The sequence below is a fragment of the Chlorocebus sabaeus genome, chromosome 9 (assembly GCF_047675955.1).
Source record: "Chlorocebus sabaeus isolate Y175 chromosome 9, mChlSab1.0.hap1, whole genome shotgun sequence".
NCBI classification, from domain to species: Eukaryota; Metazoa; Chordata; class Mammalia; order Primates; family Cercopithecidae; genus Chlorocebus; species Chlorocebus sabaeus.
In genome coordinates, this window is record NC_132912.1 from 67,037,611 (window position 1) to 67,054,547 (window position 16,937).

General features: G+C 40.3%; 1 protein-coding gene across 5 annotated transcripts in view; it reads left to right on the forward strand.

Moving 5' to 3' along the window:
• Positions 1-16,937, forward strand: part of CFAP70 (cilia and flagella associated protein 70) — a 107,787-nt gene continuing 90,850 nt past the window's right edge. For 2 of the 5 annotated variants that reach the window (XM_073019060.1, XM_073019059.1), the window contains exons 1-5: positions 1-5,743; positions 9,781-9,883; positions 10,767-10,953; positions 15,893-15,991; positions 16,180-16,259. In XM_073019060.1, coding sequence (XP_072875161.1) covers positions 9,821-9,883; positions 10,767-10,953; positions 15,893-15,991; positions 16,180-16,259 — 429 coding nt within the window. In that variant the 5' untranslated portion in view covers positions 1-5,743; positions 9,781-9,820. Of the gene's footprint in view, positions 5,744-9,780; positions 9,884-10,766; positions 10,954-15,892; positions 15,992-16,179; positions 16,260-16,937 lie in introns of those variants that run through there. The other 3 variants (XM_073019057.1, XM_073019058.1, XM_073019061.1) reach the window with 3 other exon arrangements.

Below are 16,937 nucleotides of genomic sequence, written 5' to 3' on the forward strand. Positions count from 1 at the left end.
AAATAATTTTAAAAAAACTTATAAGGACGTACAGAAAATATTTTTGTATAGCTATAAGAGTCAAAAAGTTAAGAAGTTTAGGCTGAGTGCAGTGGCTCACGCGTGTAGTCTCAGCACTTAGGGAGGCCGAGGCAGGTGGATCACTTGAGCCCAATAATTCAAGACCAGCCTGAGCAACATGGTGAAACCCCATCTCTACAAAAAAATACAAAAAGGCAGGAGGTTTGCTTGAGCCCAAGAAGATTGAGGCTGCAGTGAGCCATGATCATGCCACTGCACTCCAGCCAGGGTGACAGAACGAGACCCTAACTCCAAGGGAAAAAAAAAATGTTTAGGAAGCAAAAATGTTACAGTAAGCTAAAGTAAATGTATTATTTAAAAGTTTTAAAATAAATTTAGTGTAGCCTAATTATATAGTGTTTATTAAGTCTGCAGTAGTATACAGTAATGTCGTAGGCCTTCACAATTCACTCACTACTCATTCCTTCACTCGCCCAGAGCAACTTCTAGGCCAGCAAGTGTCATTCATTATGAGTGCCTTCTACAGGTGTACTATTTATCTTTTATACCATATTTTTACTGTACTTTTTCTATGTTTAGATACACAAGTACTTACCATTGTGTTAAAATTGCCTACAGTATTCGGTATAGTAACATGCCATACCTGTTTGTTGCCTAGAAGCAATAGGATATACTCTATATGACTTAGGTATGTGGTAGGCTATGCTATCTATGTTTGTGTAGATACACTATTTGCATTTTCCTCATGTTTAGTGATGTTGAACATTTTTTCATAAATCTATTGGCCATTTGTATACTTTCTTTCGAGAAATGTCTATTTAGATCTTTTGCCCATTTTAAAATCAGATTATTTGTGGGGGGTTTTGTTTTTTGCATTTTTTTTTCTTTTTTGGTGTTGAGTTTCTTATATATTCTGGATATTAACCCCTTGTCAGATGCATAGTTTGTAAATATTTTCTCCCATTCTATATGCTGTCTCTTCAATCTATTGATTGTTTCCTTTGCTGTGCAGAAGCTTTTTAGTTTGATGTAATCCCACTTGTCTATGTTTGTTGTTGTTGTTGCCTGTGTTTTGAGGGTTATCCCAAAATTCCTTGCTCAGACCAATGTCAAAAGCATTTTTTCCTGTGTTTTTTTTTTTCTAATAGTTTAATAGTTTCAGGTCTTATGCTTAAATATTTTATCCCCTTTGAGGCTATTTTTGTAAATGGTGAGAGATAGGGGTCTAGTTTTATTCTTCTGCATGTGGATAGTCAATTTTTGTGATACATCACACTAACAGAACAAAAGATAAAAGCCATATGATAATCTCAGTAGACATGGAAAAAGCATTTGGTAATGTTCAACATCCCTTCATGACCAAACAAAACAAAACTCTCAACAAATTAGATGTGGAAGGAACATACCTCAGTACAATAAAGACCATGTATGACAGACCCACAGCTAACATAGTTAATGAGGACATGTTGAAAGCTTTTTCTCTCAAATCTGGAACAAGACAAGGATAGCCACTTTCACTACTTCTAGTCACATAGTACTGGAAGTCCTAGCCAGAGTAATTAGGCAAGAGAAAGAAACAAAGGACATCTAAATTGGACAGAAAGAAGTCAAACTTCCTGTCTGCAGATGACATGAACTTATACACAGAAAACCTAAAGATTCTACCAAAAAACTGCTAGAAGTAATAAATTCAGTAAAGTTGCAGGATACAAAAGCAACATACAAAAATCAGTAGCATTTCTATATGCCATTAGTGAACTATCTGAAAAAGAAAAAAGCAATCTCATTCACAATTACTACAAAAAAAAAGTATCCTATGTTCATGGATTAGAATAATTAACACTGCTAAAATGTTCATACTTCAAAAGTGCTCTACAGATTCAACACAGTCTCTATCAACATTGCAATGACATTCTTCACAGAAATAGAAAACCCTCAAATTTATAGTTTTAGTTCTTACATTTAGGTCTTTGGTTCATTTTGAGTTATTTTTTGTATATGGTGTTAGGTAAGGGTCCAAATTCATTCTTTGAAAGTGGACATTGTTTTTTCTTGTACCATTTGTTTAAAAGACTATATTACCGCCCTCCCTCCCACATCCCATTACATCATCTTGGCACTCTTGTTAAAAATCAATTGACCATAAATGTAAGAGTTTATTTCTGAACTCTCAATTCAGTTGATTTTTTTGATCTATATGGCTATCTTTATGCCTTTATTATTGTCTTCATTACTTGATTAATGCAACTTTGTAGAAAGTTTTGAAATTGGAAAGTGTGAGTCTTCCGACTGTTCTGGTTCAAGATTGTTTTGGCTACTGTGGGTCCCTTGCTTTTCTATATGAATTTTAGGATCAGCTTGTTAATTTCTGGGAAAAAAAAAGTCGAGATTTTAATAGTGATTGCTCTCAATCTGTAGATCAATTTGAGGATGAGCAATACATTTGATTGTTTTATTGAGTGTCAGAAATATGTTGACTTTGGAAGTAACAAATTAGCTAATTAGAAACATGTCTTTTGGAGTAATGAGAAAGGATTTTGTTGAGCTAGTGCATCATTTAGTGGAGGCCTTTGAAACTCAGACTAAGGCATTTGAATTTTATTAGAAAGAGATTTTTATAGTTTTTTCCCCTGAAATTGGTTTGCATATGTAGATGATTTTATTATGATTCCAGTACTATTATATTTTCCATACCACTAAAGAGGGCTTTTTCCATACACAAGTGGATGTTTTAAATCAGTCAAAAAGTATTGAATGCCTTTCAAATAGACTGGCCACTGCTAAGCACTGCAGGAGAATAAAAGAACTGTAACACACACACACACACACACACACACACACACGGGACGCTGAGGCGGGAGGGTCACATGAACCCGGGAGGCGGAGGTTGCAGTGAGCCGAGATCATGCCACCGAACTCCAGAGCAAGACTATCTCAATTAAAAAAAAAAAAAACAAAAAAAGGCCAGGCATGGTGGCTCACGCCTGTAATCCCAGCACTTTGGGAGGCTGAGGTGGGTGGATCACCTGAGGTTAGGAGTTCAAGACCAGCCTGGCCAACATGGCCCTATCTCTACTAAAAATACAAAAATTAGCCGGGCGTGGTGATGGGTGCCTGTAATCCCAGCTACTCCGGTGGCTGAGGCACAAGAATCACTTGACCCCAGGAGGTGGAGGTTGCAGTGAACCCAGATTGCGCCACTGCACTCCAGGCTGGGCTACAGAGTGAGACTCCGTCTTAAAAAAAAAGAAAAAAGAAAATGGTAACATACAGCCCTTGCTCTCAGGTACCCTACAGTTGAATGGAGATTAATTATGTTTAAAGAAGTGACATCTGTTATTTATCCTTGCTTGCCTAAGACCTTGAAGCAAAGTACTAAGTAGATCAAGATCATGAGTGATTTCTGGAAGAACAGCTCCCTATTAAAGACTCGGCCTAACCCAGCTTATTATGTAGAAAAAGTGTGTCATTTGCAAGTGAGATAGCTGCCTCAGTGCAAATTGACCCAAAACCCTCACTTGGGAAAAAATCCAGAGAGAAATCCTTACTCAGTAGTGCCATAGTAGTTTTATTTTGAGAACCTTTATTACCTGTAACACTGCAAGTTCCAAAAAGTATTTCTTTTAGTATTTATAATATTTCTTTATTCACATAAACAAAAATTTTAAATTTTGACTCTGGTAACTCTATATCCTAAGCAAAGAACTTCCCAGGTAGAGTGGTTATGTGTATGTATATATTTTAATAATTTGTTTTGAAATGATCTCAAATGTATAGAAAAGTTGCCCAAATCGTGTAAGGAAGTCCCATGTCCCCTGCACTCAGATTCCCAAATAGTTAACACCTTATTGCACTTGTTTCATTGCTCACTGTGTGTGTATGCGTACATGTGTGCATGCATGTGCATATGTGTGTGTACATGTGTATGTATCCCTTGTTAGTCTTTTTCTGGACCTTTTGAGAGTCAAGAGAGCAAATTGTAGAGATAGTTTCTCATCACTCCTGAATACACCAGTGTTTATTTTCCCCTAAACAGGGACACTCTCCTACCTAACAACAAACAAACTTCCTCATCAGAGAATCAATATTGGTACAACATACCATCCACTTCAGACGAGATCGGGCATGTTCGCGGTGGTATGTGATTCACAGAGCTAATTCACATTTTGCCAACTGTCCTAACAATGTTGTTTTCCTTTCTGGTCCAGAATGCTATACAGAGATACATATTGCATTTAGTTGTCATATAACCTCAGTCAGAGACAGTTCCCAGTCTTTCCTGTCCTTGGATGGTCTACAACCTGAGTTCCTTTGATGGTAGGAAAACCAAAAGGGATACTTTGTGGAATTTAGTGTGTTTCACCAGGAGGCTCACAATGTAGACTCCTCCCAACACTGATGATGTTAACCATGATCACCTGATCATGTTGGTTGCTTCCATTCACTGTTTTCCCCTCTGAAATCAAGTAGTATTCCATGGGAGAAGCATTCCAAAATCACCCCAGTATTCTATGCCTCACAGAACATCTACCCACCAGCCTTGGCGTCCATTGAACACTCCTGCCTGAGTCATCCTCCTCAGTAGTTGTCAAATGGTAGTTCTCTATTTCCATCCTTCTTGCTACACTTCTGTGTTGGCACCGTACTTCGAAGGAGTTTTCCTGTTTCTCTATATCAACACGGACTTGCATATTCAATGGATTGTAATCCGTTATGGTCGTTGTTTACTTCATGCTCAAATTGTCCCTCATTTGGCCCAAGGGAGTCCCTTCAAGCTGGCTCTTAATACTGCAACAATTTAAAGTATACATACTGCTAAAATTCATCTGCGTTGTGCAGTTCATTAACTTTGACTGCCTGTAATACGCCTCTTTGTGAATATGCCACAGTTTATTGGTCCACTTATCCACTATTTCGTCGACGGGCACTTGGGTTGTTTCCAGGTTGTTGCTATTTTGTTTTGCTATTTTAGCTCTTTAATGTTAAATTTTGAATATTAAAAGTTTGTATTAACATCATAAACTTCAGGTCTGTTTATTGTACAAATACTGAGCACCTAGAAGCAGGGTCATTTTGCACTCTCATCAACAGTGCGTGACAGGCTCATTTTTAAAATATTGCATATTTCACGCAGAAATATTTAAATGATGTTTTCAAATCAGTTTAATAAAGGCCTTTTTCTTTAAACTTCCTTATGCTTTTTTCCCTACTATTATGGAGAAATATTGAAATAAAAGAGTCGAGAAAGCAAAATGTAAAGATGGAAACCTGTGCACTTAACCCAAACGCTTGCCAAGGTAAAGCATCCGCGGAAACAGCAGGGACTCGAAATGACGGGGCTACAGCCGGCGCTAGGGCGCAGGCGCAGAAGCTCAGGGTCGCGCTCCCTGCTCTCGTCCCCAGAGGGTTATCGCGAGTCTTGAAATAAACTTGCTGCGATTGCCAAAAGTAAGTTCTCGCGATAGGTAGTTGGTTGCTATAGTTGTCAAAAACATAACTGAGGCTGCTGCAGGTAAGACAGCGATCCCTCCTGAAGAAACTCTCTCTTCCCGGCCTCCCCACCCCGGTCCTGCGGCCACACCACAGCCGTCACCCCGATCTTCTGCTCCCTCAGCTAAGTCCAGGCTGAAAACCCCGTTATTTAGACCGAAAAGCCGCTGGCCCGGCCAGGCGCGGACTCTGCCTCCAGCCCCAGCCCGGCGACCTCCACAGGAGCGCGGACGTAGGTCCTCCTTTACCGCTTCTCGTCGTAGGTCTCATTCCGCGCGGACTGCGCTTGTCCCCAGACCAGACCCAGTCACATCGCCTCTTTCGTCCAACCTTTTTCTCACTGGACTCTCCCCTTGCAGCTTCTTCCGAGCAGATGACAAGAAATGCGTGCCTTGCCGGGGGCAACAAGAGTCCCCACCCTAGCTGCCCTGATCATAACTTTAGTCCTATTTCTTGCATTCATAGTTCAAACACGACGCGAACGCCTCTTGTGTACAAGACATGGTGCCAGGCACTCGGGGCCCGTAAATATGCGTGAAGGTCACATGCCTTCGAAGGTGTAATTGAGCTCACAGGACAAACGCTGCATATTAATAATATCATTTGTGCAGTGCTTCATAGCTTAAACAGCTTTAATATCTTAGGAGGTATTCACAATGTGAAACAGGTTGGAAGTTATCCATTTTACAGAAGGTGAAACTGAGGCTTAGAGAAGTTAGGCTTTTGCCCAGGGACACATAGTTATTAAGTAGGAAAGGTCCTTTGAATACCCAGTCTTCATAAACAGGACAGCTTGTGGTAATGCCACAAGAGACGTGTAAAGTGCTAAATGAATTCAGAGGAAAGGCAGGTTTTTCCGACTGGGAAGCTTCATGGACTAGGAAGCATTTGAGCTGGATTTTAAAGGATGAGTAGGATTTACTGTAGAGACGGAGTAGAAAGGGAGAGATCATTCCAGGGGGAAGGAAAAATGCAAAGGTTCAGAAGTGACTAAATGCAGGTGATCTTTGAAAAATACTAAGCAAGAGCATAAGCTAGAAGAGGGGAGTTGACTGGCACTGCGAGATCCTAGAAAGCCCTGAATGTAGTACTACATTTAACTACAGTTAAACTGTAGTGTTACAGTTTAACTTTGGTAGGTGAGAGGGAACAAGACAGTGGTATGATCAGATCTGTACTTTAATAAGGTAGTTATCTGCTTGTCTCATCTCATTTTCTCCCTATTTCTTCTTACACCACCGCTGCAAGCTACTTGCTACTTGCTATGTGTGTTGTTTTGCCTCTGAACGTTTTAAAATCTGTTGCCTTTCTTGGAATATCCTTCCCTTTACTCTATTAAGACATAGTTCCAGGGTACTTCCTCCAAGATTTTCCTGGCATGCACACGTATTCTCAAATCCAGCTAGGTCCCAGCTTCATGCAGCACTTCCTTGCTATATGATTGCTGGTACGATAACAAACTTCTCTGAAGCTCAGTTTTTTTTCACTCAAACAGAGATTTAAGAATCACTTAGAAGGGAAGCTACGTTTAAGATAATAAATGTGAAGCACACTTGGTACACTGGCTATAATCAGTTAATTTCCTTACTTCTCACATTCTTTATATTTGTAAAAGAAAAAATAAATTTCCACCCCCCTTTTCCTCCCTTCTTTCCTCTGTCAGAGCACTTCTTCCCTCCCTTTCTTTCTTTCACTCCTCCCTTCTTTTCCTCTGTCAGAGCACCTGTCTCACAGATTATGACTCCTGGTCTAGTTACACGTCTCTCGTCCTCACTAGATTTTAAATTTCTTGAGGTTAGAGAGTGCACATCTTATCTCTTGTATCCTCAGCACCCATCACAGTGCCAAGCTTAACAAAGTTTTTTCAATGAGCAGTTCTGACAGAAGCGGGATGAGTTAGAGTGAGAAACTGGAGTCAGAGACACCAGTTAGGAGGCTTTTGTTACAGTCTAGCAGAAGGGTAATGAAGGCCTAATGCCATATTATTGAAAAGGAAAGAAGACTGATACAAAAGGGCATTTTAAATGTACATTTGACAAAGAAGTTGTCAGTGCCACTAAAGCCCTGAAACAGCCCAGAAATATGTTGTTGAACAAATGATCTGAGACTTTTAGGTGTCTGGAAAAATGCTGGAGTAGCTGAGAAGAGGCAGGATAAAGATAAAGTCTGAAGGCTGTAAGATGTCGTTTTCTCTTTTGTATCACCAAATACACTTAGCATAGTATGTCCTCAGTAAACGTTTGAATTGAGTTAGAAAATAAGGCCTTTTCAACAGGCACAGTGGCTCATGCCTTTTAATCTCAGCACTTTGGGAGGCTGAGTGGGCGAATTGCTTGAGCCTAGCCTTCGAGACCAGCCTAGACAGCGTGGTGAAACCCTGTCTCTGCGAAAAATACAAAAATTAGCTGGGCGTGTTGGCGCATGCCTATAGTTCCAGCCACTCAGGAGGCTGAGGTGGGACGATCACTTGAGCCTGGGAGGTTGAAGCTGCAGTGAGCTGTGATCACACCACTGCACTCCAGCCTGGGTGACAGAGTGAGAGCCTGAAGAAACAAAAACAAAAACCAAAAAAAAAAAAAAAAAGAAGGAAGGAGACAGAAAAGACCTTTTCTAAAAAACAAATATCCAATTTATTTTTGAAATTGTTTGTGCCCTTAGTATTGTAAAATTGACAGTATATCTGACTAAATAAGGTATATATATTAAGACCTTTTCCAATGGACTACCATTTTATGTGGTTGCTTCTTTCCTGCTCTCAAAATATATTTTTGTAAAACTGAGAAGTTAAATAATGTTTGAAGGGAGCTTTGCAGATTAAAAAAAAAGGTTACCAGAGAACACTGTGAAAGGTGTATGGCAGCAGTCCCCAACCTTTTTGGCACCAGGGACCAGTTTTGTGGAAGACAATTTTTCCACAGACTGGGGGCAGCGGGGATGATTTGGGGATGATTCGAGCACATTACGTTTATTGTGCACTTTATTTCTATTATTATTACATGGTAATATATAATAATTTAAAAATATATATATATATATATATATTTTTTTTTTTTTGAGATGGAGTCTTGCTCTGTCGCCCAGGCTGCAGTGCAGTGGCGCAATCTCGGCTCACTGCAAGCTCCGCTGCCCGGATTCACACCATTCTCCTGCCTCAACCTCCAGAATAGCTGGGACTACAGGCGCCCGCTACCATGCCTGGCTAATTTTTTTGTATTTTTAGTAGAGATGGGGTTTCACCATGTTAGCCAGGCTGGTCTCGATCTCCTGACCTCATGATCTGCCCGCCTTGGCCTCCCAAAGTGCTGGGATTACAGGCGTGAGCCACCGCGCCCGGCCTATGTATTTTTTTTGAGACGGAGTCACTCTGTCGCCCAGGCTGGAGTGCAGTGGTGTGATCTCAGCTCGCTGCAACCTCTACCTCCCAGGTTCAAGTGATTCTCCTGCCTCAGCCTCCCAAGTAGCTGGAACTACAGGTGCATGCCACCACACCCGGCTAATTTTTGTATTTTTTAGTAGAGATGGGGTTTCACCATATTGGACAGGCTGATCTCGAACTCCTGATTCGTGATCCGCCCGCCTCGCCTCCCAAAGTGCTGGGATTACAGGCATGAGCCACCGCGCCCAGCCTATATCATGAAATATACAACTCACCATAATGTAGAATCAATGGGAGCCCTGAGCTTGTTTCCCTGCAGCTAGACAGTTCTATCTCTGGGTGATGGGAGACAGTGACAAATCAGGCATTTGATTCTAGATCCTTTGCATGTACTCAGTTATAATAGGGCTCACATTCCTGTGAGAATCTAATGCCGCCACTGATCTGACGGGAGACAGAGCTCAGGTGGTAATGCAGGTGATGTGGAATGGCTGTAAATAGAATTGAAGCTTTGCTTGCTTGCCTGCTGCTTACCTCCTGCTGTGCGGCCCGGTTCCTAACAGGCCACGAGCTGGTACTGGTTCATGACTCGGGCTGGGGACCCCTGATGTAGGGTATGGGAGGTCAAGGTGTTCCTACTTTGTCTTGTGAGACTTTGTGCTTAATGGATTAGTTACCTGTATAAACATCTTTTAGCGCTAACCAGTGAAATCATCTTTCTGACCAGCTCCCTAAAGCACTGCCTGTCCAGCAGCAAAGGTTGGATGTGGGGAATAAAACAGTGCTGGATTATGGTATTTCCTTAGGTTCTCCCTGGTATTGGTTATGATGGAATATGGGTACTTGTGCAGCTCTGGTACATGAGGGGACAGGTTGATTCATTCTGTTTACAGAGACCAAAGAAAACCAGAGGGACTTTTCCCAGTTGGTGATATGGAGCAAGTGCCATCAACAGGCAGACTCGTGCAGATCACCGTGACAGAGGGATATGATTTGGTAAAGTTACTTTTGGAAATTTACAAAATCCTTAGTTTGGGAGTACCTGCAGGAGTAATGGAATTTTGCTTCATTCTCTACCTCCAAACCTCCTGGCTTTATATAGCAGTGGCATTCCACCTCAGTGTTCCTTATTGTTAGTCTGTGATCTCCAAGTCACATTACTGTGTGTCTCAAATACTCGGCAATTTGAATACTAAATTTAATAGGATGAAAGAAATAGCGGTTTTAGTTTCCCTAGACAGCAGTTCACATATAATTTTTTTCCCTTTCTCCTGAGAAGGATCTGAATTCTTCCAGAGTTTCCCTTCTGATTAATTCTATTTGATTAATTAAAACAACAACAACAACAATGTGATGTACTAAAAATTAGGAGTATAATGAAATGGGAAAATATTCAGTATATTAAGTTTAAAAAGATCATTTCAAAGAGAATGTAATTAATGAGCTCCACTTTGTTTTAAAATGCATATATAAAAATGTATCTGTGTGTATGGGTATACACGTGCACATCCATATATTCACAACAAAACACTAGAAAATATATTCTAAAATGTTAATAATGCTTACATGTTACAGTAAGATTGCAGGTAATTAATTTTCTTTCTTTTAAAAATGTTCCTCAGTATACTTCTATTATCAGGTGAAACACAATAAATGTTGTTTTCAAAACTCCAACATAACAGCACTTAAATGGAATGTTGCATTTAAGTAAAACTAGATTTGTTTAATTATTTTTCTACCTATTCCTTTTGTATTTGTGATGTTGCTTGTTAGGAAAAAATGAAAAATGCTATTTAGCCCAAATCAAAATGGGTTGCCAGATGTGTAGGAAAATTCTCTATTTAAATATAATTGTAAAGTGGTGTGTTTCTGCCAACAGAAAGGTTTTAAAGGAGATACTCCAGTTACCTTTATTCGGGCAGAATTCAATCAAGTGGTTCTGGGAGACTCTGCAAAAATTACTGTTTCTCCAGAAGGAAGTGCAAAATACAACTTCACTAGCAGTTTTGAGTTTAATCCTGAAGGAGGAATCACTTTAGATGACCTCGCTCACAAACCTGTGTTCTGTAAGTCCTTGTGGTTCTAAAAATCAATGTCCTGATTGCCTTCTTCCCTATCATGTTGGATGGGAAAAGCAGAACCAAAACATTCTTTTAAACATGTAACTAAAATCATGAGAAAGAAAGGGCACTTCCTTTGTTCCCAGAAGCAAGGCAGGAACTGAAACCTGGAAATCTTGAACAGCTGCTGTTGGTGTGTATGTGTTGGTGGAAGTGTGCAGGGAGAAGGCAGTACTCCAAAACCTAGGGGTTTGGGTTTTAATGCTCTCAGAAGGACAGAAAACCTTTGGCTGCTGTTGATGGGGGAATAGAGACCGAGATCACCTCCCCATCACAAGTTAAGATCTCAAAAAGTATGGACCAGGAAAATAAAATCTGCTTAAGCATCTCTGTCTAGATCCTAGGTAGAGAAAAAACTCTTCCCTAGGAATAATCATAGGCTTGTACTAACCATTAAAGAATATATATGTTTTTAAAACACAGGAGGAGCATTTTTATGATAGCAGTTGGACACATTCTAAGCGATAAAGCAAGTCCTACCATAGATCAAAGGATCAATAGCATACAGACACCTTTTCTGCCAAAATGTAACAATCAACAAAATTAGAAATCAATAACAAAAAGATAGCCAAAATACTATTTGGAAATTTAGAAACATGAATAATTTATGGGACAAATAAAAAAGTCATAATAAAAATTGCAAAGCATTTGGAAGAGATCAACAGTAAAACACCAAATATCAGAATTCGTGGAATATAGTTAAAGTTGTGCTTAGAGGTACATTTATAATCTTAAGCGCATTAATTAGAAATAAAAAGGATTAAAAGCAAAACTTTTGAGAAGATGGAATAGATGTACTTTTCTCTATTCCTCCCACTGAATACAACTACAAACCTTGGACATTATATATAAAAATAAGAGACTCTGAAAGGTGGAGAGAAGGAAACTTGGGACCTGGGGAATGACACCGTGGTGAGTTCCTTGGGTTTTCTTTTTGCCTTGTATATCCCATACTTCTTGCTGAAGAAGGTGGTAACCTGGAGACACCAATGGGCACAGACCAAAAAAAGAAAAAAGAAAGCAAGCCTGATAAAAGTCTGCTCTGTTTAGCCAAAAGACTATGAAAGGGGCAGCCTAATAAGACAGAAAAGTTTTAGAGAGTAATTCCTTACTCCAGCTAAAAACCATAGGAAAAAAAACTGTAGCCCCCACCCTCAATCAAGCTGAGTGGAGAGCTTAGACTTCCACTCTCACAAAGCTCAAAAATGAGATTCTCCATTACCCTAGTGATGTCAGAGAAGACCAAGTAGGGAACCAGGACTTTTATCCCCTCTGGTAATGATTCCCCTTCCCACCCCTCATAATGTTAGTGGAGACCACAGGAATCTTGCACTTCTATCCCAAACTATCAGTAACAAGGTGCCCTTTTGCTTCCCACTGGAGTGGTATCAGAGGAGGCCTAGTTTAGAGTCAGAGCTTTCACCATCACCCAGGTGTAATGAGTTCACACCCACTGTGGTATCAGTGGAAACCAAGTAAGGAATCAGGACTCCAATTCCCCTGCTCAACAGTAATGAGGAACTGCCCACATCAGGTGTCAGCAGAGGCTGAGTAGGGAACCTAGACTTCCACCCCCAACTTGGCAGTAATGAGGCAGCATCTCCTTCCTTCTTCTGTTGGGGTGGTGTTGGAAAACGCCAGCTGAAAACAGAAGGTGTAAGTGAGATCCAGAGATTCATAACAACAGGAAAAGTCCAGGTTTCACCTAAAAGCTGTAAGTCATTCCAAGAACTGGAAGATCTCAATTGAATTAAAAAAATGTAATGTGCCAGGCACAGTGGCTCAAGCCTGTAATCCCAGCACTTTGGGAGGCTGAGGTGGGTGGATCACAAGGTCAGGAGTTCAAGACCAGCCTGTCAACATGGTGAAACCCCATCTCTACTCAAAATATGAAAATTAGCCGGGGGTGGTGGAGCGTGCCTGTAGTCCCAGCTACTCAGGAGGCTGAGGCGGGAGAATCACTTAACCTGAGAGGTGGAGGTTGCAGTGAGCCAAGATCACACCACTGCGCTCCAGCCTGAGTGACAGAGCGAGACTCTGTCTCAAACAAAAAACAGTGGCTGGGTGCAGTGGCTCATGCCTGTAATCCCAACACTTTGGGGCTGGGCGTGGTGGCTCACACACACCTGTAATCCCAGCACTTTGGAAGGCCAAGGCAGGCAGATCACAAGGTCAGGAGATCGAGACCATCCTGGCTAACATGGTAAAACCCTGTCTCAACTAAAAATACAAAAAATTAGCCGGGTATAGTCCCAGGTACTTGGGAGGCTGAGGCAGGAGAATGGCGGGAACCCAGGAGGTGGAGCTTGCAGTGAGCCGAGATTGCACCACTGCACTCCAGCCTGGGCGACAGAGCGAGACTCCGTCTCCAAAAAAAAAAAAAAAAAAAAAAAAAAATATATATATATATATATATATATATATATACAAAAAAAAAAATTAGCTGGGTGTGGTGGTGAGCACTTGTAGCCCTAGCTACTCCAGAGGCTGAGGTGGGAGGATCACTTGAGTCCTTGAGGCAGGGGTTGCAGTGAGCTGAGATCACACCACTGCATTCCAGCCCAGGTGACAAAGTGAGGCCTGGTCTTGAAAAACAAACAAACTACCAAAATAAATACCAGCTGGATAAAATGTGGGTAAAAAATTAAATCGTGTAACTACCATAAGAAATCATGGAATTAAAATAATCGAGAGATGAAGCCTTTATAAGTATTTCACAACTGTAGAAACCACAGAAAAATAATATATATATATATATTCATTAGCAACTGTAAAAGACAAGCTACAAACTGGATTACAATTTGCAATTCATTTCTAGACAGAAGGCAAATTTACTTTTAAAGAGCTCTTGCATATTAATAAGAGCAAGAATCGAATGGAAAAGTATATAAAACATATGAAAGGAATACGAAAAGTTCATGGAAAAGAAACTATAACTGGTCCTTAAATATATGGAAAAAATTTCAACCTGATTCTAATACAAAAAATAAAATTATGCTTAGATGCTATTTTCATCTGTCAGGTTACAAAGGTCACAGAGTTTGATAACATACCACATAGGTAAATATGTTATCAAACTCTATTTTCCTTGCTGAAAACGCTGAAACTGAACCCAAGTAGGAAACACAGGAAATGAGAAACAAATTAAACGCTATGAGGAATAAAACAAGAGACAAATCTAGAACGTGTGACATTCTGTATAACTATTGGCCTGGTGTCTTCAACAAAAGAGAGAAATGTTTGAGAGAAGAAGTATGTGGAAAGGGGGGACTGGTCTAAATGAAAAGAAACATGACAACCAAATGCAACACGTGGTCTTTGAGTGGATTCTGGTTTGAACAGACCAGCTACAAAATAAATTTGGGGATAATTGGGAAATGTTAAATATCAGCTGGACACTAGATGAATTAAGGAATTATTTAATGCTATTATCACACACTTGCCAAATGTGGTAAAGTGATTGTGGTTTTCTAGGAAAATATCTTACTTGGGATATTTGTATTTTGGTATTTAGGAGTAAAATGTCATGATGTCTGTAATTTATTTGAAAAGTACTTCAGCAAACAAAATATGATAAAAGTATTTGAGCAAACAAAGCTACATATGATGAAGCAAAAAAATTGTTAAATTTAGATTATGGTTATATGGATCGTTGTTACACTATTCTACTTTGTGTATTTGAAATTTTGAAATTGTTATAATAAGTGTTAAGCACACAGAGTAATGCTGCAGTGAAAAACTTTGTACATACTCTGCGTGCTACAGGATTACTCCAAAATGTGTCAAGCCTTATGGTAGGCAATATAGGGGATCTAGAGCAATGTTTTCCTTTTTCTTTTTTCTTTTTCTTTTTTTTTTTGAGACAGAGTCTCACTCTGTCGCCCAGGCTGGAGTGCAGTGGCCCAGTCTCTGCTCACTGCAAGCTCTGCCTCTCAGATTCACGCCATTCTCCTACCTCAGCCTCCTGGGTAGCTGGGACTACAGGCGCCCGCCACCATGCCTGGCTAATTTTGTTTTTGTATTTTTAGTAGAGACGGGGGTTTCACCATATTAGCCAGGATGGTCTCAATCTCCTGACCTCGTGATCCGCCTGCCTTGGCCTCCCAAAGTGCTGGGATTACAGGCTTGAGCCACCTCGCCCACCCTAGAGCAGTGTTTTTCAAACTTCAGATTATGACTTTTTAGCCAGTCGTAAGATCAATTGATGGGCATTATGACCAGTAATTTCTTCTATATGAAATAGAATAGAAAATAACTAAGGATTTTGACCTAGTAAAGATTAATATTATATGAAGCTTTGTTATATAATCATATGTATCAGTTACTTTTTTTTTTCTTTTCTTTTTTTGAGACGGAGTTTCACTCTTGTTTCCCAGGCTGGGTGCAATGGCTTGATCTCGGCTCACCACAACCTCCGCCTCCCAGGTTCAAGCGATTCTCCTGCCTCAGCCTCCCGAGTAGCTGGGATTACAGGCATGGGCCATTATGCCTGGCTAATTTTGTGTTTTTAGTAGAGACGGGGTTTCTGCATGTTTGTCAGGGTGGTCTCGAACTCCCAATCTCAGGTGATCTGCCCTCCTCGGCCTCCCAAAGTACTGGGATTACAGGCGTGAGCCACTGCGCCCAGCCTCAGTTACTTTTATACACATGCATGTACATGATTATGATCTAAAACCTATTTCATATTATAACTTGCAGGCAAAATGTTCAAAAGTCACTGAAGTGGTCCGGTATTTTCCACCAGAAGTCACTGATGTTGGTGCCTTCTTTACTTTCAAGTTAATTTTTTTTAATGTACATAGCTTTGACAATGCTTTGTGTGTTGCACCTTGGTTATCGGGTGGATGTTTTAAATGTCTCATTTTCTTTGTTTTGATTTTTCTAGTAACTGTGACTGAAGTTTTACCAAAGGAAAAGAAACAGAAAGAAGAGAAGACCTTAATTCTTGGTCAGGCGGTGGTGGACCTTCTTCCCTTACTGGAAGGTCAGATGTGTGCTTTGCCCAAAAGCAGAAATGGCAAAGCTCATAAAAACTTAGCCCCAGAGAGATATAGAAATTAGCCTCAATGAATTTGAGGCATTTGAGGGGTAAAGTGGGCACATTTATCTCTGCCTGCAGTCATCCCAACTTAACCCTTTCTTCTTTGGCTCAACTTGGGCTTCTTTTTGCAGGACAGAGTTCATTTCAAACAGCAGTTCCATTGCACCCTGTGCAAGGCTCACCCTTAGAAACTCCTAGATCAAGTGCTAAGGTAATCAGAGTTTTAGCTCTCAACATTTCAGCCTGCCATTCAGTGTAACAATTCTGTCTGCTATTAAGGTTCAGTTCAGTTGAGTGTAATGCATTGGGCATTTTCTTCTCACAGCACACTTAGTGTTAGATTCTGGGAGACAAAGATAATAAGGCGGAGTCCTACTTTGAAAAGCCCACAATATACATATCATAGATTACAACCCAGTGTGGTTAAATGGTGAAGTGAGGCACATGGGCATAGAGCAGGTATCAGTTACTTTGTCCACGGATAGAGGCAAGGAAGGCTTAACCATGGAAATAACTCTTGAGCTATGTCCTGATGAATCAAATAGTATATGAAAGCACCTCATATACTTTAGGGCATGGTAGCATGCCTCTCACTGAAAATTTCTAATCCAACAGTTCTAGCCCAGACCCCTTTCTGGAATTCTAGAATATCAGACTTTATAAGCACCTACTGTATACCTCTATAACGTTATCTCATAGGCACCTAAAACTCAACATTCCAAAACGGAACTCAGTATCTTCCCTGAAACCTACTCTTCCTTTTATCTTAGTTTTTTGACTAGTGGCATCACCCATCCATGAAATCATGGAACATAGAACCTAAATTATATCTATGACTGTTCCCTCAGACCCTAACTACAACCAATCTTCAAATCTGCCTTTCACCAAA